Source organism: Corvus hawaiiensis, chromosome 3, assembly GCF_020740725.1.
Source record: "Corvus hawaiiensis isolate bCorHaw1 chromosome 3, bCorHaw1.pri.cur, whole genome shotgun sequence".
NCBI classification, from domain to species: Eukaryota; Metazoa; Chordata; class Aves; order Passeriformes; family Corvidae; genus Corvus; species Corvus hawaiiensis.
The window spans coordinates 43,183,239-43,211,014 of record NC_063215.1 but is presented as its reverse complement, the minus strand read 5'-3'; the positions used below and the strand labels follow the sequence as shown (position 1 = coordinate 43,211,014).

The 27,776-nt window shown below is 35.2% G+C and overlaps 1 protein-coding gene across 3 annotated transcripts in view; it reads left to right on the top strand.

Moving 5' to 3' along the window:
- The window catches only part of ASCC3 (activating signal cointegrator 1 complex subunit 3), a 255,345-nt gene that overhangs the window by 105,686 nt on the left and 121,883 nt on the right, over positions 1-27,776 (top strand). For all 3 annotated transcript variants that reach the window (XM_048296916.1, XM_048296915.1, XM_048296914.1), the window contains exons 12-14: positions 2,009-2,185; positions 5,334-5,405; positions 21,444-21,578. In XM_048296916.1, coding sequence (XP_048152873.1) covers positions 2,009-2,185; positions 5,334-5,405; positions 21,444-21,578 — 384 coding nt within the window. The remainder of the gene's footprint in view (positions 1-2,008; positions 2,186-5,333; positions 5,406-21,443; positions 21,579-27,776) is intronic.

Here is a 27,776-nt window from a genome sequence, read left to right as displayed (position 1 = left end):
TTCCAGATGGGAGCTCAGGTACGCTTTAAGATTGCTGTACTTATTATCAAGCAATTGCAAACAAACTATGGGACACGTATATCAGCAAGTGGTAATTGCGCTCAGGGATTCAAGCTTGAAAATAAAGAAGGATATAGTAAGTAAGATAAAACTTTTGCACCACAGATGCCCAGGTGCTGGCTGTGGGGGTGCAATGTGGCCTTGGTGAGGGATGTCTGTGGCTGCCCCACGCCAGACATGGCCACTTACAGCAGGCTCTGACCAGTCCAGCACAGGGCATGACTGAGCCCCACAGACAAGGTGGTGGCACCTCTGGTAAAGCACATTTAAGAAAGAGTAAAAACACTGTGCAGCAGTTGTGAGGGAAAAAAGGTGAGAAACAGCCGTGCTGACACTAAGGTCTGTGCAGAAGGATGTGCTACTCCAGGGGACCAAGCCAAAACCAAAAAAACCCAAATAGAAAAAAGAGAAAACAACCCACTCTGTGCACCTCCCCCACCTCTGAAAAAACTCCCAAACCTCAAACACCTCAAAACGTGTGGTTGATGATGACTGTAGCCCTTAGGTCATCACATAATCCAGCCACAAAAAGATGTGTAAGAAGTAATAAAGCTTTTTGTGCTCTTGAGCACTGCTTTTGTTTCCTGTAGATTTCAGAAAGTGAAATCTCTAATTTGTCCCAGTTTGCATTTACATATCAGATTTTGTTGTACATGGGGCTTTCCTTTGGAAAACTGCTCTTGTGCAAGTGCAGAAGGGTAGGTCTGCAGGTTTTCTGTGTCATTTAGTTGTTTGCAGACACAGTTTTAGTGTCCAAATTTTTGCCACAGAAATGTCCATTACCAGGCAACGTAGTGGTTTACTTTGTCTGCTTGTCTGTGGTGTTTGGTTCCTTTTGAGATTTAGTTTCATATTTTGGTGTGCTTCCTATTCTTCAGATCTGGATTATGGTGTGGTGTTGTCTTCCTTGAGAATCCTCTCCATTCACTTTTTAATCATCTATTTTGAAAACTTTTAATTTAACTGTTTTAATTGCATTCCTTTCACTTGAATTCAAAACACCTGAGTAAATCAAAATCTGTATTCGAAGTAAAACCTCGTATTTTTTGAATAGGATTTAGCCAGGTAGAATTTACCAGCCTTACTCATCTTGAGACACTGACCCATTTGAGACTGGTTGAGAACCTCATATATGGCTTCAGTTACAGTGTCTAAAAAGCCTTTGTAATAAAATTACTGTGAACTCTGGTTTTAAATAGTTATGCTAGTTGTGAGCCAGCCTACGCAACTCCTAATGTTCCAGAATGAAATGGGAAAATTCTTGTGTACTTTGTTCATTCAGGTCTTCTGTGTGCTTTCATTCTTTTTGAAAATTACCTGAAAATACATATAATATGCAGGCTTTTGTGTGGAACAGAACATTTAGTTGTAAATCACCATTTCTGTCCCTTATTCAGTGAGAAGGCATGTAAACCAAACATTTGAGGAATTAAAGATTTAGAAAAAAGAAGAAGAAATAAGAAGGAAATGCCACTTACAGAGAACTAGAACACGTTGTCTAAGAGTGTAGTGGAAGCAAAAACCCAGGATGGAGGAATGACACAAATTAGATTCTTTTTTCTTTCCAGAATAGTGGTCTGATTTTGACTGAGGAAGAAAAGACACCAAATCGTGTCATAGTTTTGCCTATAAATTGGCCTATCCCTTCTTAACAAAGCCAGTTTTCTGCTATTGTTCCCCCATGTCAGTTAATGACTAGCTAACCTTTTGGAGGGCAAAAGTACAATAAAATAGAAAGATGAATAAGCAAGGTTTGATGGAATTGCAGAATGCACTGGTTTCTTCAATACAGGATAATCACTAACTCACATCTATTGTTCACCTTTTATGGAAAGTACTAACTGTTTGTTTGACATTAATGTTTTACAAGGGATGTTTTAAAACTCTGTTCTCGATTCTTTGGCTTACAACACTTGGAAAATTTACAGTTTTTCTGCTTTTTTAATAGGTTGAATCTACACAAAGCATGATTAGGATTTTGGGCCTTTCAGCTACATTACCCAATTACCTTGATGTTGCTACATTTCTGCATGTCAATCCCTACATTGGATTATTCTATTTTGATGGCCGTTTCCGACCCGTACCTCTGGGACAAACCTTTATAGGAATCAAGACAACCAATAAGGTGAAGAATCATGAATGCCAAAGAAAGGGTTGCTGTTTGTGGTTGCTGTTTGTTTTGATCATGCTTCAGATATGTATGTGTATGGGGTACCGGTTTATTATGCTACAGGTGTTTTTTGCAGCATATTTTCTTTTCTATAAAGATATACATAATTGAAAGGTGCTTTAAGAATCTTCTTTCCTCAGTTTACCACACCTGTAAGTAGGCGTTGTTGGAGTTGGATACAATCATATTTAGCTTTGCATTGCCTCTGCTTCACTACTAAATTTTGCTTGATGAAGAAGAAATCATCACCCTCAACGGTAGAATCACTTTAGCAGCTGAGTATTCTGCCTCTCTCATTTCAGATTTCCATGTGGTGCATCTTGTTTGGCTGTAAGGATGCCTGAGGAATGTTATAAGAAAAATACTAATTTTTTTAATCTGGAGAAATATATATATATATATATATATATATATATATATATATATACATGACGCACATTACTATTAAAGTTACTGATGAAACCTTAGCATGCTAAGCCATTAATTATCATATGTACATGTACTGTATTTAAAGTATCCCTAAATAAGCTTCTTTACTGATTGTGCTATTGGTCGTTTTGGGAAGCATTAAGACGATGGTCATGTATAATATTCTTATCAAAAATCTCTAGTGCAGTGACACTTGACATGTAAATTATAGTTCTTTAAATACAGGACTTTATACAAACACTTCCCATAGATTTCCCTTGCATCTCGTTAACTTCTAATTAAAATTTATGCAGTTTAACTTTTGGAAAAATATTGTTCACCTGTGGTGTAAATTAATAGAAATCAAGACGTTTTCAATCAAAAGTCAATTTTGTAGTTTTTTCAATCATAGGACATATTTTAGTTTTTGTAGAAATGGAGATTGCCTTTCTTACTAGGTTATTGAAGTAGTCATTTCATCTGCAGTGCGGGAGAGGAACTTATTTTACAACTGTAGGGAGATGTTTCAAATCTATACGGACAAGAATAGTTACCATATGGTGCTTACCGTGATTTGCATATTTTAACCTTCATTAATTGCTTTTAATACCTTTACTCTTACTTGCTGTTACTTTTAATTAATCTTTCACTGCTACTTGATTTTAATATTCAGTTTATTTCCACTATATAGTAAGAAAAGAGAAAATACTCCCTTTATTCATAGTCACTTTAGAATGCATTTGGGATTTAAAAAATCAAAGATATATATAAATCTTGTAAAATATGAAATTATTAAAAAAACAGTAATTTTTTAAAGAAGCATAAGGAGATGAAGAAATATGAGGAAGTAATTGTTATTCTGAAATACCTGGCAGACTGTTTTGGTAATACCACAGCCAGGAGTTCTTTTGTTTTTCAGAAGATTGTCATTACAATTTCACACAGCAGAATATATTTTACAATCACGATAACACACTTTACAGCAAGCAAAAAATAAAAGTATTAAGCCTCTTTGAAAAAGGATTCCCTTCAGGATAATACTAATACTAAAGCTGCCTAATTATTGCCATTATCAACATCCTTGTGGTCTTTATGAGAGGAGGAGGGCAATGTAAGAAGGCACAGGATCAAAATCAGTTATTGCAGACCATCAGCAAGTGCAGTCAGTGCTGTGTCTATATACACACTAATGAGTTGCAAGGAGATAGAAGGTTGTTAGTTACTTTAGGTAGATGCTTTGCCACAGTTTTCTAAAATCCTGCATCCAAAAAAAACTTGCCGAAAATTTGGAGCTGATTAGCAATTTACAGAGTCACGTGCAAACTGTAGGGAAGCTTTCAAAGGCAGGGACAGCATGATGTATTTATTATGCATAGAAGTTATCCAGGAAAGCTCTCAAAACTCTGTATGTTGAAATTCTTGGAGCATATGGCACCAAGACTAAGGTTTGGCTTCTTCAGTCAAGGTCTGTTAATGTCAGGTATTTTTCTTTAGTATCAGTCTTTTTTCTTTATGCGTGTTTTTTTTTCTCTTTAGGTATAAACGCAAAGAATATGTGAAATTAAGTTTGTAGTATGTATATATATATATATATATATATATATATGTATATACATACTGTCCATGTGTCTTTATGCACTGCTCTTGTATGTTTCTCCTTAATGATTTTCACTTGCTATTATTTGAAAAAACATATTTGGTAAAATGCTAACTTCTCATTTTAAGAATGATTAGACTGGGTGCGTGTCTCTAGCACACATGCCCATATTTTCTCATCTTTTTATTACTATACTTGTACAGTTTCAAATACGAATGTTCTCTTTTTTCTCTAAAGCTGTTTTAAAGCTGTGTTTTTCAACTTTCATCTATTCTAGGTAAATCCAAGTATTAAATTTCCATTTTGAAAGTTGTATATGCTTTGCTTTTGTAGAATGTCTCTTTGTGCCAAAACAATTTGGTTATAAGACATGAATGCACAAATGAAGAATGGAATGATTGCTATGATTTTGGACTTTATTTATTTCGATTTGTCACAACCTTAATACTGAGGTGCATTCAAGTAAATACATGCTATTTATATTGGAATACATTAAAGACACAGAAAAAAATAAGAGTGGGTTAAAGAATACTCTATATTTTGACTGGAATCTTTCTTAAACATTTTATTTATCTATAATTGGAAACTCTTTACATGCTACTCACAATGTTCTCTGTGCATAACCCAACTATGAAGAAGTATCTGTTCTCTATGGCAAAAACACTATCAGTAATTTCCTGGAGATAAAAAAATATATATTTATGCCATGTAAAAACTATTTTTATATAGCAAATAGAAGGCCTTAATTCTAGATAAGATATATTAAATGGTTTTCTCCTCAATATCTTGTAGAAGTAAGGTTCCTTAAAATGAAACAGATAAATTAAAGAACCGGGTTACTTCTCTTTGGTCATTAAAAAACACCAGCAAAGTCACATAACAAATTTTCTATTAACTGCCCTTACTCACATTTTATCTATGTATTTTCATGTTTTATTTCTTAATTTAATAGCAAAATGCTGTTGTTAGGAATGGGAATTGATATATTGTAAATTTAATTGCATAATCAAATTTGTCTTTCATGGATCACTCTAAATTGCTTGATACGTAGTAGATAATCCATAAAGACAGATTATTTTAATATGGACTGTTTTTCAGGTGCAGCAGCTGAATCATATGGATGAAGTATGTTATGAAAGTGTGCTGAAGCAAATAATGGCTGGACACCAGGTATTTATTTTTTAGTTTAGTTTCCATTCAGAACATATATAAAGAATTTCATTTTGATCATCATAGTGATATATTAAGAATTTTTTTTTTATGATCTGTCACTTCAGAGGTAGCCTCTAACCCTACAAACACTTCATAGAAATAGCATGCAAGAAAATCTAAACTGACTAAATAGTGTTACCTTCTAACAGAGGCCAGAATTCCTGGTACTTTATATATCCATAAAGTTATTAATGTGTATTTATGTCACTTCTTTAAGAATTGCAAAGCAAAGTAGGTCAGTACTTTAGAGACCTTACAACAGGTACACTTAAAGATTAAAAAAATCAAAAATCAAGCACCTAATTATTATTCTTAGCCTTTCCTGTGTCTTTCAAATTCTAGTCTTTTGTGTTGGAAATGACGGATGACAATTATGAGTGTTCAAGACATGGTGTGTAAGGAACTCAGCATAAGTCATTTGAAATATCCTGGGGTTTGTGTTTTGTTTTCTTTTAAAGGAAATAATTATTCATTTTGCTTTACAATAGAGGTTTCTGCAGTGAATTTTCAAGTCTGACGTTCCCCTCCTCTAAGAATATGGGCCTAACTCCTTTGCCTGAATAGTTTCTCGTTCTGTTATGATTGTGGTCCTGAATCACTCCCACACAATGTCTCATTTTTGTTAGAGCTTTGCACATAAAGCAGGTGTGGCACCTCTTCAGAGCAGGAACAAATGCTAGTGCTCTATGATGCTTGAAGAGGCTTTTCGGTAAATAATCTATATATAAATGAGGGAAACTGTCCCATACAGTCACACTAAGAATTGCACATTTTTCCCTTTCCACAAAAAAATTCATTGTGATTTTTGAAAAATGAACAGTTGGTTTATGACTTGGGAAAGGAAAACATACTTCAGCAACAGCTTCTTAGTTCTCCTGCCCCCCACCACCTTGCTTTAGCTCCATTCTTCCACTTCTCTTGTTGATATCAGTTACTGTTGTTACATTCAGAAAACTTTCATGAAGATTACTTATGCAAATACTGTTATTTTCCTGAGTGAAGACTGTTAATGAAATTTTTTTTAGCAGTACCAAGGGAGCTTTAGTTTGTTTTCTCTTCATTGTCAATTATGCACATACATTACCAAATTCCTAACACTGAAGTATGTTTAGTTTCTTATCTTTCGTGTCTTGTTTTGATTTTGTGTATTTTCACTTGCTGAAGTGAAAGTGGCAGAGTCTTTAAATCAGTAGTGTCTAAGTAATGTATCTTGGATTCTCAGCAGGGAGTCTGTATGCTGTTGTGGCATATTTACTGCACCTTTTTTCCCCTCTCTTTTCATCGCACTGAGGGAAGAACTGACTGCAAACATATATGATATTATTTGAAAAATTCAAGTGCAGTAAGTTGTTCAGTTCTAGGAGATGTTTTTGTAGCTTTTCTTGAGAATAGTTTTAGTTCTTGTGCTAGCAGCTGAATACATGAGTATTTTGTTTTAAGGCATGAGCTACAGTTGTAAGGTCAAGAGAAGAACCGTAGTCTACTTGATGTTACAGTTTCAGCAGAGAACACTTGCTGATCTCAGTTTCTGAAAATTGTATTTCAAACCAACAGCCATATAAGTATATTTTGGACAAAGCAGAAGTATGGTTTCCTTTGCTATATAAATGTTGATTTGATTTCAGAATACTTTTGGTTAATTTGATTCAAATGATTGTAAATTTTCTTTGTTTGAAAATGTTCATTCTGCTATGTTGCAGAACTCTTGTTTAGAACATCTAATTAGCAACCAGTTACACTGGACTTTTCTTCAGAGTATTTAATTTATATTGTCTTGATATTTATTAAACAAAATATCATAGCCTGAAATGAATTATATACAAGTAGCATTATACAGGCTTTGACAATGCAGAATCAAACACATCAGCTCATTGTCTAATTATAGTATGTAGTACTGTACCACATGAAAAGTTAGAATTTTCCTTTTAATAAGTGTGCTATGACAAATGATCTGTCTAATCCTTAGAGTAACTGCAGATGTTTAAAAAGTGGGAAAAAAAAAACCTCATGTAGATATATCTACATTGAGGTGCCTGCTCCATAGTGGAAGATGAATATTATAAGCTAATATGATGAATGTTACACTAGAAAGGTTTTCTTCAGTGTCTTTGCACAATTTTGAGAATGCCCTTTGATTTTCTAAGTTTCCAAAAAACCCATTACCTCATGTCCATGTTCACCATAGGCTGTTATCATCATGCTCTGTTACCTTTCTTAGCTTGTGTTATCCATAAAACTTGTATTTATTAACATTATGTATGTGCAAATTTCATAAGCTTTTTTACAAAGCTGTGGTTGCTTCTAAATATATTTCTTAAAAAGATGTATTCATCTCTTGCCCCCAAATACTTAAGAAAAAATTTCCATAGCTGTTGTGTATCTGTATGACTTTCGGGACATGGTTGAGATTTTATATCTATTCAGGCAGTGATGTGTGACAGACACAGATTTCATTTAGCAGTGCTCCAGAGAGCCAAAAACCTCTCTGTTCTGTTTTACATGAAGTGCAAGAAAGAAATACCAGAACCAGAGAAAAACACTTTCCCTCTTCTAAAGTTGCTTGAGTTAATGTAGATCTTCCTGTGGCCATCAAGCTTTCACAATGTTGTCTCTTTTAAGATTCTTGACCAGAGTCTTTGGAATGTCTTAATGAATTAAATTCAACATTGTTTGTCTACTGTTCTGTTAACTCATTCTCAGAGAATTCTACCATACCAGAACTAAATAGTTTACTCTTGTGGAATTCATGCTGATGTGTCACTGTCGTATTGTGGGTTGCAGTGTGAGGTTTGACTACAGTTATACATCCATGTGTTTTTATTAGATGTATGTATGTTTTCATTTTTTAAAGGCTAAGGCTGGTAGGAGTAGTTGCATTCTATAGGCATGTGTTTTGACAGATGGAGAGAAGCTTTTTATGTTGATTTTTCAACATTCATCCTCTGCAAGACTTCAAGCTCTTCCTGGCTGCTGGGAAATTATGAGTTGGTGATTCAGTCTTTAGTTTTGATCCATCTGCTCAGACTAATGAGATATCTCATTTGTAGGCTTCACTTTGAATTACCAAATGCAACTGAAACAATAACATTTGTCTTATAGCACAATTCTCCTTTTGTTTAACTTGAGGAAGTTTGATAGATGGCTTGCCCTACTGAGTTTTCTGGGGTTTTTGTTATAGAAACTTCCTGACATGACTAAAGAAGTAAGATCAAAAAATGTCCCAAAGGTCTTCAAGTACTTTTAAAATCAATGTGCTCATTTGGTAGGATTGCTAAAAATGTAGAGATCTGTTAGAAGTTTACTCTGGCAGATCCTACCTCCTAAGATGGCTTTAAGTGAGAACCTCTAGTGCTGTTAAGTCTGCTTTTCTGGGACTGTCCTTCCATGCTTGATATTGGTGAATATTTGTTTTTGTGTCATACTTTGATTTTGCTATGTTCTGATATAATCTAAAAAGATCTTCCTGGACTAATTTGCACTTTCTGAATTTTATTTCTACCTCTTAATAAACCAACGATTCTTTAAATACAGAAAGAAAAAACTGTGCACCATTTGTCAGAAAATATGATTCTATGGTCAGTTGCAGGTGGAGTATTTTTCCGGCATTTCTCTTCCAGGATACTCTTCACTTGAAGACTAGATGAAGGCTAAGTGACTGAAAATTATCATTCCTTCAGTGTTATTACAGCTGTCTTTTTTCAGACAATCACCACTAGTGGGCCACATCAATCAAAAGCATTATTTCAGCTACAGAGCTGAAAAAAAATTCACATTTTCCAGCCCTGTGAGAAGGGCATCTAATGGCAACAAGTTCTGGGGTTCAGGTAGCACCTTTCTGAGACAGCCAGTGGAGAGCCTTGGGAGATCAGCAAAGACAGTGACTGAAGACTGCATGTGTTGGCATCATTTTTATAATAAATTGAAACATTACATTGCTGGCCAGCTGTGTGAGCCAACACAGGCACGTGGCCAGAACAACCCCAAAACCAGGCTGAAATGCAAAGAGTTCTTTTTTTCATTACCTCACTCACTGGAGGATCCTGAAGCAGTGTCTTGGAAGCAGAGACACACGAGGGGCAGCGCAGGCACTGCCAGGCTCAGTCCATCCTGATGGGCAGTGGGGCTGCTGTTTGCACCCATCTACCAGGGGCCCATGTATTGTACCACTGTGCTGGGATCTCCCTGGGCTTTTTATGATCTCTGAGCTTTGATCTCTCGCAGGACAGGGATCTCAGGCTTGTCCATGAGAGTGCCTCCAAGTCTATGTGAACACCTATGTTAGCTCAACACATGAGATTCTATTTCTCAAAACAGACAAAGGATAAACAGCAGTGGGCACAGTATATGGGTTTTCCCATACTGTAATCTCCAGGCCTAGGCAATCCCAGCTGCAAGATCACTTGAGTAAATCTACCATCCTCCTCACCATTCTTCTGCTTTTACCCTTTTCCTCCCACCACCAGTTTAGGACAATGCATATCATACTGTATTTATCTTAAAAATTTATGACAACAACATGACACCCTTGTCATGTTATGGTTTGAGAAATAACAGTATTTTTAGGAGTTTTGAGAAATAACATAGTATTTTTAAGGTTTTGGTTATTCCTCTGAAACATATCATGTGTAAATTTTGATTTCATGTTAAATTTCTTTATCTAATGTATTGAACTGCTGCTCTCTTTGTCAAGGTTCTCTTGTTTAAGTTAGTATCCTAGGGAGTTAACTGGTTTTAACTTTGACATAAATTCGCATCCATTTTGTCTCCTGCTGTTACTGACCTTTTGCTGGTTTATCTCATTAGCTTGGTTACCAGGAGATGACCTCATGTTTTTTCCATTGTCCTCATCACCTCTTAAATATTTTTGCTGTTATGAGTTTGTCAGAACCTTAGCCTTTCCTATCTTTTCTTTTTTTTCTTTCTTGTTTTTTTGGTCTGAAATTCACTTGAGAAAAAAATCCCATAGATTTCTTGTATTATCAATTAGAAGAGTTGTTGCTGAAGTCCTTGAAAGCTTTTGAAGGAGATTCTTCCTCAAACTGCAGCCATAAAACTCTTCTTTTGCCACATTCCCCAGACTATTCACCTCTTTTATTTCTCCAACATTTTCTTGTTATTCTTTTCTTATAAGTGATTCTCTTTGATATTACTTAAACCTTCAAAAGAAGTCCTGTGTTTTCTTTGCCCTTGGTGTTGTTTCAGCAGGACTCCTGTATTTTCTCTCTGCACCTTACTTTCCTGCATGGCTTTTCTTCCTGACCTTCAGGACTCTGTTACTCTACTTGTCTTCAGTCACAGGTATCTAAGTTTCAGTCCTGGTTCCATTCAGTGCACTTGGTCCTTTGCCGTTTTGTCTGTTTATGACAGTTTTAACTTGGAGTGCCTTTGGCATTCTCTTATCTTCTGAAACCTCTCTTCCTTTTTAAGACAATAATTCCTGTTTTCCCGCTGCTTTTGAGAGTTTTCTGTGTAAGTCTGACATGACTATCTGTTTTAACTTTTCTTTCACTAGCTCTGGTACTCAGGGAAACTCTAGGAGTTGGACTTGACCATCCATGGGTTTCCCTTCCAGCTCAGCTTATTCTGTGATTCCTTGAAAGTTCATTTTCTCACTGAGCTTGGTGTTTTCAGTTCACAGCAAAAACTGGCTGTTCCGTGGAAGTTCTGACACCTTTCTGTGCTTCTCATTGCCTGCTGTTTGTGCAGGCATTGAGGTTCAAGGTGTCAGTCCATAAATACTGAGGAGACGTCATGGCTTTGCAAGAAGTGGTTTCACTATGCAAGGAACAGCTTTTCTAGTGACCAAAGATACCAAGTCTGTTGCAAAGAACTTGGATTTTTGAAGTGCTATATGGCATTGAAAGCCTCACCACAACATCACAAAGTGAATGCAGTAGTAGTAATTGTACAAAATTAGCAACAACTCAACTTAAGATATTAACAGCAAACCAGTAGAGATACAATAAGCCTCTTCTGGGTTAACATACTAGAAATCTCACTACTGGGATGAAAAACGTGGATGAAAAATAACAATGAACATCTTTATACAAACCATCTATTCTTGTTGATGCACTGAGTGGTGATTTTGAACTGCCCATTTTGTGCTTGTTTCAGTTCAGTTTTTTTAACCTTTTGAAGAAAGTGCTTTTTCAAGTACACTGTTAGTTTCTGAGCTTTTACTCTTCTCATTTTCAGCTAGTTTTTTAGGTTTGGCTGGATTGTGTTCTCTTCTGCTTTTGCAGTATTGTCTCAACTGCATCTGATATACCTGTCACAAGCTTTTACCTTTTATCTTTTAAAATTAAATGAATGTGCAGAATACAGCCATTTATAGTTGTAACATTTTTAATTAGTCTACGCATTGGGTGGTTACTGTGCAGTTTTCTGGAGATCAAGATTGCTTTATTAATTAGAATTTATGTTCTTAATTAAAATGTTGTCTTACACCACTGGTTCGCATTTAGTTCATCAGAAATAATTCTGAGGTGTTTTTAAAAATTTTGGAATAATTTCTAAGTATCACCTTGCACAGATTTTTAATACTTTACTCTTTTAAATCAAGATTTTTGTTGTCTCAGATCAGAAACAAATTATATTCGAACTTACATAGTCCAAGCTGGTTCTGTGATGTATGTTGCACATAAGGCATTCACTTTGTCTGTAATTGTTCTCTATGAACAATAATTGACTTGAACTTTGCAGTACTAAGAAGTGTCATCTTGTTTTTCTGAGCTATCTTAAACTAAAAAAGAAATAGAGTAGTTAATTTAAATCTATTATATTAAATTGTCAGCAGTGAACTTGACAGGTATTAATTTCATCTGTAAAAATGATGGATTAAATTTCTTTATTATCAGTTTTCCAGCTGTTATTTGGCTGCAGAAGCCGTGTGAAGATAAAAGTTTAATAAGCTTAGTTACTGGAGCTGTTGACAGTGCTTTTATAGCCATGTCTTGAGATAAGATTTAATAAAACAGTATTTTCTTCAGAGGTCTCTCTGGAACTTAGTACCTTGAAAATTAAGCTTATCCTAATATCTTTTCCTGGGTGGAACAGTGTTTATAGCATGCTTTGGACAAATAACTCTGAGAAGTTACAGGATTTGTTAAAATGTATTCTTCATCTAGATCGGGTATTTTTTTCTAGATTTTCATTTTAGAGCTTGAAGAGTTTATTTCAGCCTGAGTTTTTGTGCCTCTGTAACTGTACAGGTTGTTTGTCTTCCATCACCTGGTGTAGCTTATTTGCATATATATATGTGTATATATTGCTTCTATACTTATATGTGTGCACATGTATGAACAAAAATACACAAATATAGAAGGTAAAGTGGCGTGGCAGGATAGCTGAATTATGACTGATGATTTTAAATGTTATTTCCCTGTCAGCTGATTAAGTGAAGAATTTAGGTTTTGGATAGTTTGCTTTTGCAGTTTTTGCACAATTAGGGCCCACTTGTATGTGTGGTTTCTTTAACAAAATCACAAACTAATTCAGTGATGGTGCACTATTTTTATGTTCTGCCTCATCATTTATTTATGCTCTTCCTTTACATAATAACTGCTTTTTCAACTTTAAGGATATAATAGTTAATATAATGTTATGCCTGTAGAAATGAAATTTTGTATCTTACTTTAATTGAAAATACTGTATTGATGTGCTGTGTAAAAGATAAGCTTCAAGAAGTGTTTTATACCAGATGTTTCATGTTATTGTCAAATGATATGTATGTACTATTTTCCTCTGTATTTTCTGGTCAAATTTGTTTGACTTTCAGCATTTACCTTGTCAGCTGCCTTTATGAACAGCTGAGGAAATTGCTGGAAATGGATGCTATAACAAGTCATGTATATAAAACCCCATAAGTCTTCAAATAGGGAGCCTTCTAAATGTTTGTGTGCGATGTTTCTATGCAGTATTCTAATTTTTGCATGTATGCTTGTATTTATATAGTAGTTTGTCTGTATATGTATACTCAGGTGTTCACAATGAATTTATGTAGACTAGAAACACCAGTTTAATATCTTCTCATTAATTATGAGTACATGAGGTGTTCAGTTTATGTCTGCAGTCTTGCACAGCTACACAGATGTTGTAGGTATTGGTAATTATAGCTGTTTAAGGTAGCAAGTAGTACTATTTAGAATTATTCTTCTTCCAATATTATGAATTCTCATTGAATCATTAAAACAAATCAAAAATCAAATTTAATTCCAGATGAGCAACTTCTCATAGCATAAAATTTTATTTAAATGAAGTAATAGATGGTTACAACCTGAGCCAGTTGGCCTTTTGTGGATGACCTAAGCGTTAAGTTGCAGATTTACTGCTTGCAAATGTGGCAAAGGCAGACTTGACCAGTCTTGCAGCCATATGTGATGAGTTTTAGTAGCTCTATGTTAAAAGCTGTTTTTCAGATGTGACACTGCAAACCATTAGCAGTCTAGAAGATTGTGGAAAGTTAAGGCTGTGGATTTCTGTCAGCTCCACATTATTTTTGAAGAATTCAACAACAAGGTTAAATGATACTCTGAAAGACATGTTAAGCATTGTCAGTGGTTCAAAGCTTCTGAAAATTCTTGCCCTGTAGCTCTGAAAGAAGTGGCTCTGTGTGCTTAATTTATCATGATAGTATCAACTATATAAACAAACTACCTGATTTTTGTCAAAACACCTGTAAATTATTCAAAATGTAACAAGGCAGCTACTGTCCATCAAGACCTTATGCCTGTCACAGACTTACAACAGGTGTCACCTGAGAATCCAATGGTAATGTCATTGGTGGGTTCCAATTAGAAATACACAGAAACATAGGTTGCTGTAGAAAATAAGGTATTTTGAGGAATCCGTGAGGATGGAAAATAAATTTTCACTAAGATGCATCAGGAAATTCCTTTTGACTTTATAGTTTTAATCACTTTCCAGAGTATGAAGTTTCTCATTTATGTAATGCTGTGGTGTTGAGAGTTCTCCTTGTGGCTACTGGAAAGATGAATCCAGAATATATTACATTTGGATAATTGCATGCCTTTTATTCATGAGGTATTTATGATACTCATATTTAGGCCAGGATATTTTGAGAAGGACTAGGTATATAACATGTGGGCTTAGGAGGGAGATTCTCTTTGTTCTAGCACAATTTACTGCTGTTAATAATAAATGCATCATTTAAGTTCTTCATAACTTTATTACATTTCATATTAAAAACACTGCTTGTGCTTGAAAGCAGTTCTTTATTTTTCCAATGTTATAGAAAGCCTGTTGATTAGGACCAAAAATCTGGATAAAGGTCTGTCTTTAAATCAGTACTGATAAAAAATAAATTAGAAAACATGACTGTTATTTTAACTGTTTAGTAGGTTTATGTTACTGAAACCAGAAGATAGATTGACATGGCAACTTTCTTAATTTTTTTTGCTTAAGTAAAAGTAACAGGAATAGATATAAAGATTTCTCCAGTATCTTTTATGTTCCTTTCCTTTTTTAAAGCCAAATAGAATCTGTTTATCACTACTGACTCCTGGGTCATTTTTGTGTATTATGAACGTTTTACATGTGAGTATAAATAGATTTGAAAATATAAGAAGAGACACGGTGAACATGACAACTCTTAATCTAGAGTGATATTTGTTGAAAATATAATTTATTATACCATAGAAACATATTTTACTATACAAAATCAAAATAGTGTCAAAACAGGACAAAGGGAAATGCTTGAAACAAATTATTGCATGATCTTGTTTTTCTAAAAAAAGATACAGTGAAAAGCTGCTTATAATTTTGAATAATAATTGTCATTCAAGTCCATTGGCATCTGCAAAAATGCAATTGTTAACTACCTAATGACATATATTTGCATAGTAATGGACTAGCTATTCTTGCTTAATTTTATATACAAGAATAGTTTGCTATTGCTATTTCTATTTCTATCCTGTCAATTAAAATTCAGAATAATTTCTACTACCTGTAGAAGTCAGTAAAGTATTGTTTGTTTGTCTTATTTTTAATTTGCCCTCTGCTTTAATTTTCACTCTATTCATTTTTCCTCTGCAATTTGTAATATATTTGGCTAATGCTACAAATGGAAGATAGCACAGATCCTATTATACTGTTCTGAAGCAGGTTTTCTTTAGTGGAAATTGTATATAACTGTTGTATAAAGGCAGAGTCATGAAGTTTCATGTGGCAAGTACTTTTTTCTCGAAGCATCCTCCCAAAAGTGCTGCTGCATAAATGCTGGCTGTTCTTCAATGTAAAGGTTTGATGTCATGAGAGTCTCCTATTTTAATGCTAGAGGCTCAGTGTCACTTAAGGTCCATAACTGTTTTATCCATAGCCTCGAATGGAAATGACACCAAACCCCTGTATCCTTCAGTTTTATGTAGGGGCAGAGGACACAATGTTATGTTTTAGAGGAGCGTAGCTCAGTGCCTCTCTGAAATGCCTGTGCACTGCTACATGCAGCATATGGAACAAAAGGGAGAAATTAGGGATCTGCATCCCTAATTGATGAGCTAAGATGGTATTGAGATCAGAGATGTGATGCCTCACATGACTGAGTGCTGCAAGGGGTGGAAACAGAATCTTGAGCAAGGCTGAGGTTAGGGCAGCAAGAAATTTTCTTGTGAGCAGGGATACCCAGAGCTCTGCCTAGGCATGGATGATGTGCCAGCTGAGAGTTTAGGAGGAGGATTAGCCAGTAGATAGACATAAGCAATGTCATTGTGAGATTTTGCTATAGACACTGATCAGGAATAAAGTAAATGAGGCCTTCGTCAAACAACTAGAAGCAGCTTAATGTTTGTAGTCTCTGGTCTATCAGGGAGACTTTACCACCCTAATATCTGCTGGAGAGACAACACAACAGAGCAAAACCAATCCAGTAAGTTTTTGGAGTGCATTGATGACAATTTCCCAGCACAGATGATTGACAAGCTGATGAAGGTTGATGTTGTGCTGGACCTTGTACTTACAAAAAGCAAAGAACAGGTTGGGGATCTGCCTGCTGGGAGATATTTTGGCTGCAGTGACCATGAGATGGTGGAGTTCAAGATTCTGATGGAGGGAACAAGGTGGAAAGCGGCACTGTCCTGGGCTGTAGGAGAACACTTTGGCCTTTTCAGAAATCTTGAAAGATCCTATGACAGGTGGTCTGGGAGAGCTAGGGGGTTTCAGGGTTCAGATCTTCCAAGCTCAAGAACAGTCCATTTTGATGTGCAAGAAATCAAGCAAAATGGCCCAAGGCAAGGGTAGATGAGAAAGAAACTCCTGACGAACATGATAAAGAAGCAGACAGGAGGGTAAAGCAGGGACTGGAAACCCAGGAGTAATATAAAGCCACTGTCCAAGCATGCAGAAATAGGTTTAGGAAAGCCAAACTGTCTCTGAAGGTGCATCTGGCAAGGTGTGTAAAGGGCAGTGAGAAGGGCTTCCACAAGTACAGCAGCAGCAGGAAGACAGCTAAGGAAAATGATGGCTCTTTGCTGAATGGAGCAGGAAACCTTGTGGCATAGAAAATGCATAACATTGAGCTATTCTATGTCCTCTTTACCTTTGTCTTGCTGGTAAGATTTGCTTGCAGGAATCCCAGAGTCCCTGAGACGAATGGGAAAGATCAGAGCAAAGACTTATCCTTAGTCCTACCCTTACTGTAAGACAAATGAAAATTAAGAATAAAAAAGATGATAGTATTTCAAATGTGTGTGATAGAGCAATTTTTATGGATAGATATAGAACATATGAGGCAAAATGAAGGAAGAGCCAATAGGAAGAAAATTAACAATTTCCGATATAATGTCTTCACCATAACTCTACATAGTTTCATGAATGGCATAAAGCTCAGTTGGGGGAGGTTTAGGTTAAATGTTAGAAAAAGGTTCTTCACCCAAAGGGTGGTTGGGCACTGAAACAGGCTCCCTGGGGAAGTGGTCGCAGTACCAGCCTGACAGAGTTCAAGAAGAATTTGGACAATGCTCTCAGGCACATGATGTGATTCTTGGGGGTGTCCTGTGCAGGGCCAGGAGTAGGATTTTGATGATCCTTGCAGTTCTCTTCCAACTCAAAAGAGTCTGTGATTTATAAGAAATAAAAAAATTAGATGGGACTGTACAATAAAATATTCGCTAGGATAGTCACATTTTAAGTAAATATACATTTCCACGTTAAAAAAAATACAGAAATTGAAATTATAGGGCACATGTCTTTAAAAAGTAGTATTATTGCAGATAAATAAATGAGCAAGTGCACATTACAATAGTAAAAATATCTGCACAATGGAGTTGTTACCCCTTAAAACCCAGTATGTCTAAATAGAAATGTAGTTAGATAAATAGTGATGTTAAATAGATATTTTAATGAGATTATTAAGACTTTAAAAAAAAATCCTAGGTTTTGTTTAAACAGGGATGAACAGAAGTAATTTATTTGAGTGAATAAATCAAAATTTAGAGAGCAATTAATGGTAATCTATGAAGAGTTCAAAATATATCACCTTACTGTTTTGATTAGTTTATGAAACATTATATATTTCTTTGCTATTAGTTAATATTTTCTGTTAAAATATTGTATGGTATTGTGTAGCTTTGTTTTTCAAAAGCACAGTTTCCTAAATATTTCTCTTGAGCATACAGATGTTTTAATGGTGAGTGTTGCTGAAAAATTTTTTTGGCATTTTTGACTTCTCAACCTGAATGAAAATTCCTATATTCCAATCCACATTATTTAATGTTATGTGGTGAGTAAATGCAGTCTGCTTTTAAATTGTGAAGAATTTTTGTAGAAAAGAAAGAATATAAAAATGTCTCTTTAGCACTAGTCTATAGGCAGCTTAATAATCCTCCAGTTTTCTGTAGTGTAAAAGAAGATCTTAGTACACATGCAAATTATTTCAATATTTCTTTTAAATACAAGATGTACTAACATTAACTAAAATAATTAGAAAGTAAATTCAAATTCTCTTGTTGCCTTGGTAAGTGACAGCCTGTTCATTTTTCCATTCCCATGGTGTTGTTTAATATGCAGAAAGGTTTTAATATGCAAAATACAAAAATCTGCTAAAGTAAAAATAAGATTTCTGTATTAACCTTTTTAAGCTTTAGTGTAGGTCAACTTATGAAATTTCTTATTTCACTGCTGTTCTTTTAGTTTCTAGTTCTGGGTAGTTGTTCATGAGTTACTGGATTTGGTGAGAGGAAGGGGAGATCACATTTATACACTGCTATGCTATCAGTTAGATCTGGTAATCAAGATATCCTGATTTATCACCATTTTTGATCAAGAGCCATTTGTGAACTGTGTGTGTTGTTTTCATGTATTTTTTGTATGTAATACACTTTTCATTCTGTAAATGTTGGGCACTGCAATTTTGAACTGTATCTTGGCAGTTAGGGAGAAATCACAACGCAAGACAAAAACTGTTTTATTACTCTTTGGAATAAGGCTGCATGTTAGTGAGTTTTACTTGGTCTGTAAGATGGTTCCATTTAATGATGTGGAGGGAGATGTTTTTAACATAGATAGGTGTATTTGCAGTCCTTGGGGAAAAGTGTTGAAACCTTATTAGGAATTCAGTTTTGTAAAACACTTGGAGGAGTTTTCGTGCTGACCTGAAGGGAGAAAATGTTTGGACAGATTAATCTGTTGATCAATATCCCTAACTGTTCATTTGCAGCAGAAGTAATACCCAGATCAAGAACCACATAAAAGAACATGTTGTAAGGATTTAGCTGTGTGAATCCAAACAGTGTCTTGAGGCTAGAATATAGATACTTGTTTCTTTACTACATAATTAATATCAATATTGAATTAAATAAATTCATTCTTTCATCTTAGTTTCTTTGAAAGGTATGATGCAAAGTGGGTGGCAAAACCTAGGCCTTCTCTCTTCGAGGAGAGGTATTCAGTAAAAGAGAATTGCTGAACTCAAGCAGTCAAGTCACCAGCACTTTTAATAACAAGATGGAAAGATAAACAGCATGTTTCCCCAGAAAAATGATGAACCTTTTTAAGGCTGTCATAGAGAATATCAGTTTGAAATATGTATTTTCCCATAGCAAAAGTTAATCCAAGCATCTTTGCTGTCCAAGGCAGAAGAAATGTATTTCAAGATTATAAATTTTTAGTAATAATAGCACACTTGTCTGTGCTTTGGTGATGCACTAGCATATTTCATAAAGATTGAAACCTGGAATATGCAACTCTTTGGGGAATACAAGCAGTTCCTGCTGTGAAATTTTAAACAAAGTTTTTGGTGAAAAGGTTTGATTTGTTTTATACATTGAGAAAATTCTGAGGAGGTAACCTAGCTAGAGACATTTGCTTTCTCTTTTCTTGTATATTTTTTATTATTTAAAAGCTTTGGTTTTAGGAGAGCAGCAGCAGACGCTTTCAGCACTAGGGCTATATACACCAGAGCTAGCTTTGAACTGCATAGTACAGATCTAATTACACAGCTTGTAACTGTGGAACCGCTTCTCTCTCTTCTAAATTACTTTTCCTAACTTATTTGCATAATGTAATGCACAGAGATTTTGCCACTGAAATATAATATTCTCTGACACAGTTAGGACAGGATAAATTAACCCTCCTAAGACTGTATTGCTGTCTTACAGTATATTTGATAAATGTTTACTGACTTCATTGGGGAAAAAACATTCAACAAGGTGTTATATGTCAATTAAAATAGGGATGGTTCTTTAAAAACATGTGGTGATGTACAGAGATTACAAGATGTAACAAGATGCACAGAGATTGTTGTCTGTCTGAGAAGTTCTTTTTTTCGGTCAACAATTTTGCAATCACTTTAAATTTTTTCAGGTGTTGATTTGTGATCACTTAATACAAAAAAGTCAGTGAATTCAGATGTGCATTCTTACTTTAAAAACAGTGGGAAAGAAATACTGAAGAAACATGCTGCACATCTGAAAATTAGGTGACTATGAGAACTCTAGAAAGGCTTCTGGGTAGAGGACAGTTTCACAATGCTCGTTTCTTAGTTATTGTGTGCATATTAAGGTCTTAGGTCTTTCTGAATGAATGACTGCTATGCTGTCAGATATTGTCATACATGTAGGCAGAAGCTTTAGAAATCATAACAGAAGTTGTATCAAGTCTGTACCAAGCCTCTGCTAACTAAAAGCAGAAACATATGGTTTTTATTGTTTATACTTGCTGAATTTATTGAAATTTATTGAGTATAAGAGACAGAAGAGAAAGGGAACTCAGAACATAAAATGCGAAGTGGTCCTAATCCATCTGTCCCACTCCAGTTCTTGAAGCATGTATACTGTGTCCCTCTGACTACCAAAGTTTCTAAAGCTCACAGGATTGTTTCTAGACATATATTATGACAGGCAGTAATCAGAAAGGAATATTTTAGTTATTTTTAGGTACAAGACTCCAACTCTGTTTTGAGGACTCTTGACAGTCTCACCAGCATGAAAACAAAAGTAAAACATTTCTCTCAAACATTTTGATTAGTGTTTTCATGGCTTTTGAATATTGTATTAGTGGTCCTGCTGTTAACAGTGGTGATATGCTTGTGGGCTTTTAACTGTGAGCATTGCACAGTAGCTCTTTTTTGTTTGATTGGTTGTTCCTCTCTCACATAGCTAAGCTGTAGCATTAAAATGTTTATCACTCCACTATTTGCTTTCCAGATTATTTAGGATGTGTCAAATAACACAACTCTCTACATCAATGTTAATCTCACTACTTTTTGAAGATGAATTATCTATGGCCAACAATTGTTCCCTATTTTTAAGGATTTAAGAATTTTTAAAAAATACAACCGTCTCAAAAACTCTCTGAAAATATTAAATAGAATGTAGGCAGCGTCATCCTTTAATTGCCCTTAAGTGGCATTAGTTTTCATCAGTATGTCATGTATTAACTAGTTTTTGTCATTCCCATAGGGAATATTTTGTAATTGAAGTGTTCTCATTATTTGATTAAACCTTTTTTTTATTTCTCATTGGCCCTGTTTCTTTCTGTCTAAAGGTGATGGTGTTTGTTCATGCTAGAAATGCTACAGTACGAACTGCTATGGCTCTTCGAGAAAAAGCCAAAAATAATGGTCATATTTGTCACTTCTTGTCACCCCAAGGATCAGAATATGGACAAGCTGAAAAACAGGTAAGTGAATACTTTGCACTGATAGTCTTTTCAGTGTTGGAATTTTTTTTACAAGACAGTCCAGCATGGGAATAGATGCAGCATTTTTGAGCTTCTGGGAAGGTTTTGCTTTGAAACATCATGTGAAGTTGCTGATTTGAATGGGGGAACAGAAGGAGTAATGGTAAAGGAAGGGCAAAGTCCCGTTACTTTCAGTTTGTTAAGATAAAACTGATAATTGTTTTGTTTCATGCAACTTGTACTACTTGACAGTAACCTTCATGTTTGCAGCTCGGGAAGCCCCTAAACCACCAGTTTCAAGGAATATGCCAGTATATCTGCTGAAAGAATATTTCCATAACAATTCTTAATTCTGTGCTGTGTGTGGCATTTATATTTGGTGATATCAACTGAGGTCTAAAGATTAAGTTAGCAGTGTCTTTCTAACATTGAAAAATAATGTTCTTTCTCTTTCCACAAGTGATTTCTCCCCAAGAACATAGGGGAGATACTAATTCACTGTAAAAATTTTAATACATATATGAGATACCTTCTTGCACTGGCAAATGTATTGATAAACTCTTCAGTATTTTAGACCTGTGAATTGAATTTTTTGAGAGTTTTAGGTTCTTGTGTCTGTTGTTAGTTGTAATAAATATGTTACCTTATAATATGCCTCTGAAGAGAATGTGAAAAGATTCATTCAGTCTTAGTAATTATGAATGGAGCACAGATGCTGCAGCTGGTAGAATCAGATTTCTGAAACACAGAGAAATGTAAAATCAGGATCAAATATGTTCTTTTTTGTCAAGATGCTTCTGAGAGCTATAATAAATATTTTAAAACTATGCTCTTATAAGTTGATGTCCTTATATTTCATAAAATAGCATATTAAAAAGCCCCTCTTTTTCTAGTAGATGCTAGTATCTGCTGCATTATAAAAATAACAAAAAACCTGAACTTGGAGACCCCATGTTTCTACTATAATGCTAATTAATGCTGAACTTTTTTTTCATTAGATTTCTTAGAACAAAATCTCAAACTCTTCATTTATTACAAATAATGTTAGTTTTTTAATGCTAATACAAGAAAAAATTAAGTATTGGAAATACTAGTGCTTATTTAGACAGTCAAAATTATTGCTAAAGAAATGAAGAAAAATGTTATGCTTATTTTGGCAGTGCATATTTTGTGAGGTATCTGTCAAAGAATATTCATCCAACTCAATGTGTATGTCAGTGAAAACAGCTCCCATATCTTTAGTTTCACTTTTCATTAATTAATTAAATGAACTAGAAAGCATATTCCTGTATCGACGGAAACCACAAAACTGTCACAGAGAAAAGTTCTAAATCCATTTGGAATATGTGTAATACGAATGTGTTTTGATGTGCTATAATACTTATTACTTGTGGATATAGCAGTAGATTTCATCTCTGAGGCAATGCATCATATGCACCATGCTGGAAGGGACAGACAGGGAAGTGGAGGAGAGGGTGTGTTCTTTGTTAGGTTGATCTTTGTGCAGAGCCCCACGGTGAAACTGGACATGTGCATGGTTCAAGACTGGAGCGGGAAGGAAGGGACAGGGAGGTTCTGTTTGAGATCTGTTGTGGAGTATCTGTCCAGGCAGGCATAGGGGTTGTGACTTACTAGCAGATACTGGCAGAAGTCTCCCCACTTCATTTGTGACCATTATCTGGGATGGTAGCATTATTCAGGCAACCCATGAGGTTCTTGGCTACACTGAGACCACTTTTGAGTCCAACCAGGTCCCTATTTTGCTGCTCAAGAATTGGTGACAACCATTTCCCTAAATGGCAAATTTTGTTGTAGTGATTGAGCTCAGTATTCAGAGGAAGGTTGTGATGATAAACAGTGAGACTTAGGACTGTGGTCTTTGGGAGAGCAGCCTTTGGCTTATTTAGAGAATTACACAGTAGAATCTGCTGAGAAGCTTCCATGAAGGAGACAAATCTCTCTGCTTTTACACTGAAGAAATGGCTTGAATAGGGAGGCATTCACCTTCACTGAAAGCAGTGATGACTTGGCATCATGATTCAGGAAGTGCGGAAGAAACTGGGAAAGAGAGAGGTAAATGAAAATGAATACTTAAGTTGTAAGCTTTATGTGCTATTCATAAAAAATGCGAGTAAAATATTGTCACTATATAGATTTATGTGAAATGAGCTTGTTATTCTAAGCAGACTCCCAAGGGAATTTGAATTCTTATGTGGGAATGCTACTCTTTTAATATGAAAATGTAAGCATCATCCTTTTTCAGGAAAAGCTGTAGACAAGATCAGTACTAATGATACACACTTCCAAGTGCTCTTACAGAGAAACTTGAAGCATGAACATATAATGTGAGAAATTATGGAATCTTTCTCAATAGAATTTTAAAAATTCTTAAGAATTGGTACCCAGAGAGAGAGTGGAAGATGAGGGAAAATGCACTTACAAACCAAGCTTGTGATGATTGTCTGGGAAAGACCAAGAAGTGTGACTCTCAATAACAGAACAAATTTATAACCAAATAAGAAGGAAGAGGTGTGAAGACCAGAGTGTCCTGGTTTCAGCCAGGACAGGGTTAGTTTTTTCAGTAGCCAAGAGGGGACCTGGAGGTTATTCTATACCCACTCACATCGTTGCTGGGTGCAGGGGGAAGCGAGTGTCTTCTGGGAGAAGCAGTTCCTTCTGGTCATGTAGGTGCAGTGGAGAGAGCAGTCGGGTAATACCCCATTCCAGCAATCACACGTGGATTGCTCCCCTCTTTCTTGTACCCCCCCTCATTCGTATTGTTGCTGTTACTGTTTGTTTTCTTCTCTCATTGCTGGTTCCAGTAAATTGTTTTTATCTCAGTCTGTGATCTTCACCTTTTGTGCCTTCAGTTCTCTCCAGCCCAGGGAGAGGCTGTGGGAGGGGGAGAACCAAGCAAGAGGTACATGGTTTCCAGACTCTCAGTGGGAGCAGTAAACTGGGGACTACCGTTCCTAAACCATGACATATAGCAATGAATGAGAGGGAATTGTGTTCTCAAGCAGAGATCACATAACTTTCTTGTGTCTATCTTGAGACTTGCAATGGTTACAAAGAGACAGAAGGACTCATTAAATTCTTCCAGTGATCAGTATATGTCATATGCATATTATTACATGAGTGTAAATTCAGATTATTTTATTTCTTGTGCATGTAAATATGATATAGATATTGGGGAAAAATATTATTGTTATTACTATTGTTATTATTTTATACAAATTAGATACTGCAGTATACTTAAGGGCTCCTTCACTGACACACATAAATAAATCAGTAATGGGAATCCTAGAAACAGAGTTAAAGCCTACTCATACTGAAATCTGTAGCAAAACACCCCCAGTAACTTTTCCCAACATATTTCCATTTGTCCTCTTTCAGGATCCATTCAACAAACAAAGCTAAATTATATTATTTGCACTAAAAATAAAGTATTTTGTTGATTCTGGCTCTGTTATCTAATACCTATTGTCTACAAAAGGAGTTTTCAAGAAATTGAGGGAATATGTGTTCTCTGTTCATCCAAAACTTGCTGTTTAAACTAACATGAATATAATGTATTGAAATAATTATGTCACAGCATGTATCTTTGAGGCATATTTTTATTTATATACAGTTAGCACAATAAAGATACTAATCAAATAAGATACATACATTGCTAAGGCAGCAACTGTGCGTAAACAGCCATCAATAATCATAAAATGAGTAATATGCTAGGAACATTTCACTGAGCAATTAAGGCTCTTGCATATGAAGACTTACGAGTACACCAAAGATTTACGTGATTAGAGCATGTGGTGGGTTGTTATTAAAACTATTACTGTTCAGTCTAAATTTTCTTTTTCTTATTTAGCAGTAAATATTTCTAACAGAAGTAGCTATAATAAGAGCAGTAATGTATGTAATAAAAGCCCTTACCAAAGGGCTTTACAGTCATGCATTTTGTCATAGGAACTTTCAGCACTAATATTTCTGAAGATTTCAAAGTGTAACAGATGAAGACACAAGGCACAGTGAAGTCTAACTGGCCATAAAGAAGCTGGCTATTTTCCTTAACTTTCTGCTTTCTTTCCAATAATCCATCCTGGAATTAAATGCCAGAGGCTGGAATAGCACTGTCTGAAGCAAGTACAATGCACACCTACTTTCAGATAGCCTGAAAGTTTAGAAGTTTTCTCCTTCAGTGGTAGTTCTAATGCTGGAGAGGTTTACTGGCGAAGGTAAGAGCTGTAAGAACTTCAGTACTACATCGATATACACACAGAGCCTACATTTATAGGCTTAAGTGACTGTCATCAGGAATTATATCTGTACAGTTTTCTACCATTACAACTGTCAGAAAAAAAAAAAACAAACCAACAAATGTTATTGCAGACAACTGTGGTTCTAAGCAGAACAAGTCAGAGTTGTAGAAATACTGCAGGGACACTAATGGATTCATACTTTTTGTGTACAAGAAGGACCAGCTGTTGTGAAATGTTTATAATGTGATGTAGGGAATTGAGCAAGGTACAAAATTCTGTTTGAGCTCCAGTAACAATTTCTAAAATGTTTATAGCCTTGACATGTGTAATTCTTCATGTCTGAATTGGCCTGCCTAGTGCTCTAGACCCAGGATCTTACACTGGTTCTCTTCACTGATTTAATTTTTTTCCCTGAGAAAGTTTTTATTCATTTAAATAGCAAATTATTGTTAGCGGTAGATCAAGCACTCAGAAAGTCTTTCAATGGCAAACTTACAGTGACCAAGAGAATATACTGGGAAGAGCATTCATACTCTCCTCTTCCTTAGGCATTTGCTATTCAGAGAAACTGTTGCACTAGACAGGCTGTGTGTCTGACCTGGCACAGCAGTTTTTACACCTTATACTATAAATCAGATACATCTTATGCAATAAGATGAGTACCAACATGATAAAACACATGACTTACAAGACCTTTTCTGGGTTCTTTTTGAAATCCATTCTCTAAACATGGCCTGGTTTCTTTATTCCCAGATATCACCTGTAGGTGAGCCAAGAGGTGGTGTGGAGCTGATCTGTCCTTGCAAGCACTTACCATTCCTTCAGAGTGCTTCTGATTTCCAAATTGTACCTTTAATCAGCATGTTTGTGTTTTAAATTTTTGATCACTGGTAAAAAATATCCATAGGTTAAACTGGATCTCTGAAGAACCTCATTGACATTCTGTCATGTGAAAGTTCTTATATACAATTAATTTCTTCGATCATCATTGCCTGATTTTAATCTTGTTAATAGATGAAATTCATTTTATATAGTACTTAATTCCCAATGCCGCACCATATAAATGAAATTTCTGACAGAAGTCTTAACTGTATTATATCGGCACTGTGTGATGCAGAGTGATTAATCTAAGCTTCATAATGATAATATCGTGTTTGTCTGACATGAGCTATCTTGTATAAATGGATGTTTATTGGCACCGTTCCCAAATTTATCAGACTAGAGGCCATTCAGTCTTGCCATTTCATTTGACATGAAATTTAGCAATACCTGACAGAGAATAATCTTGATAATGTAATACAGTCCTTATTTTGTATTCTGTATGCAGTTTTCACTGTAATGGATGAATAACATACTTAGAATCATCTGAAATCCAGTATATGACTTACAAGAATAAGTAATACCCAAATAATGCATGTTCTAGTCTAGACACAGCGAGTGGAAGTGAAGGCTACGTCACAGGATGAACTAAAAAAATAGACTAGTTAAAAGCATTGTATTATTTACTGGCCTTAAAAATCTGAAAGCAATTCCTAATCCTCTTAATTATCTGTCAAACATTTTTAAACTATTAGAAATTAATTTTTAGACAGCATTCATCAAATATTTAATGTGTAGTCGTTTGCCTGACATTTAATTACTTCAGAGCAATCCTCATTTTATTTTTGTTTACGGATAACATATCTAATATTTGATATGCCATTAAAAAAACTATAAAAATAAAATGAGGATATGTTTTCAAATACATTAGGCTATAATAAATGTCAAACATATATTGAAGTTTCCTATTTGTTTTATAATTACTATTTTTTTTACTTTTGAAAAATATTTGCTAATTATCTCTCAGAGAAGGGAATGAAGCTCTCTGTATTTCTTTCATGGGATATTTTATTCAGTAGTCCTGCTTGAAGGTCAGAGACAAAATTCATTATAAGATGTG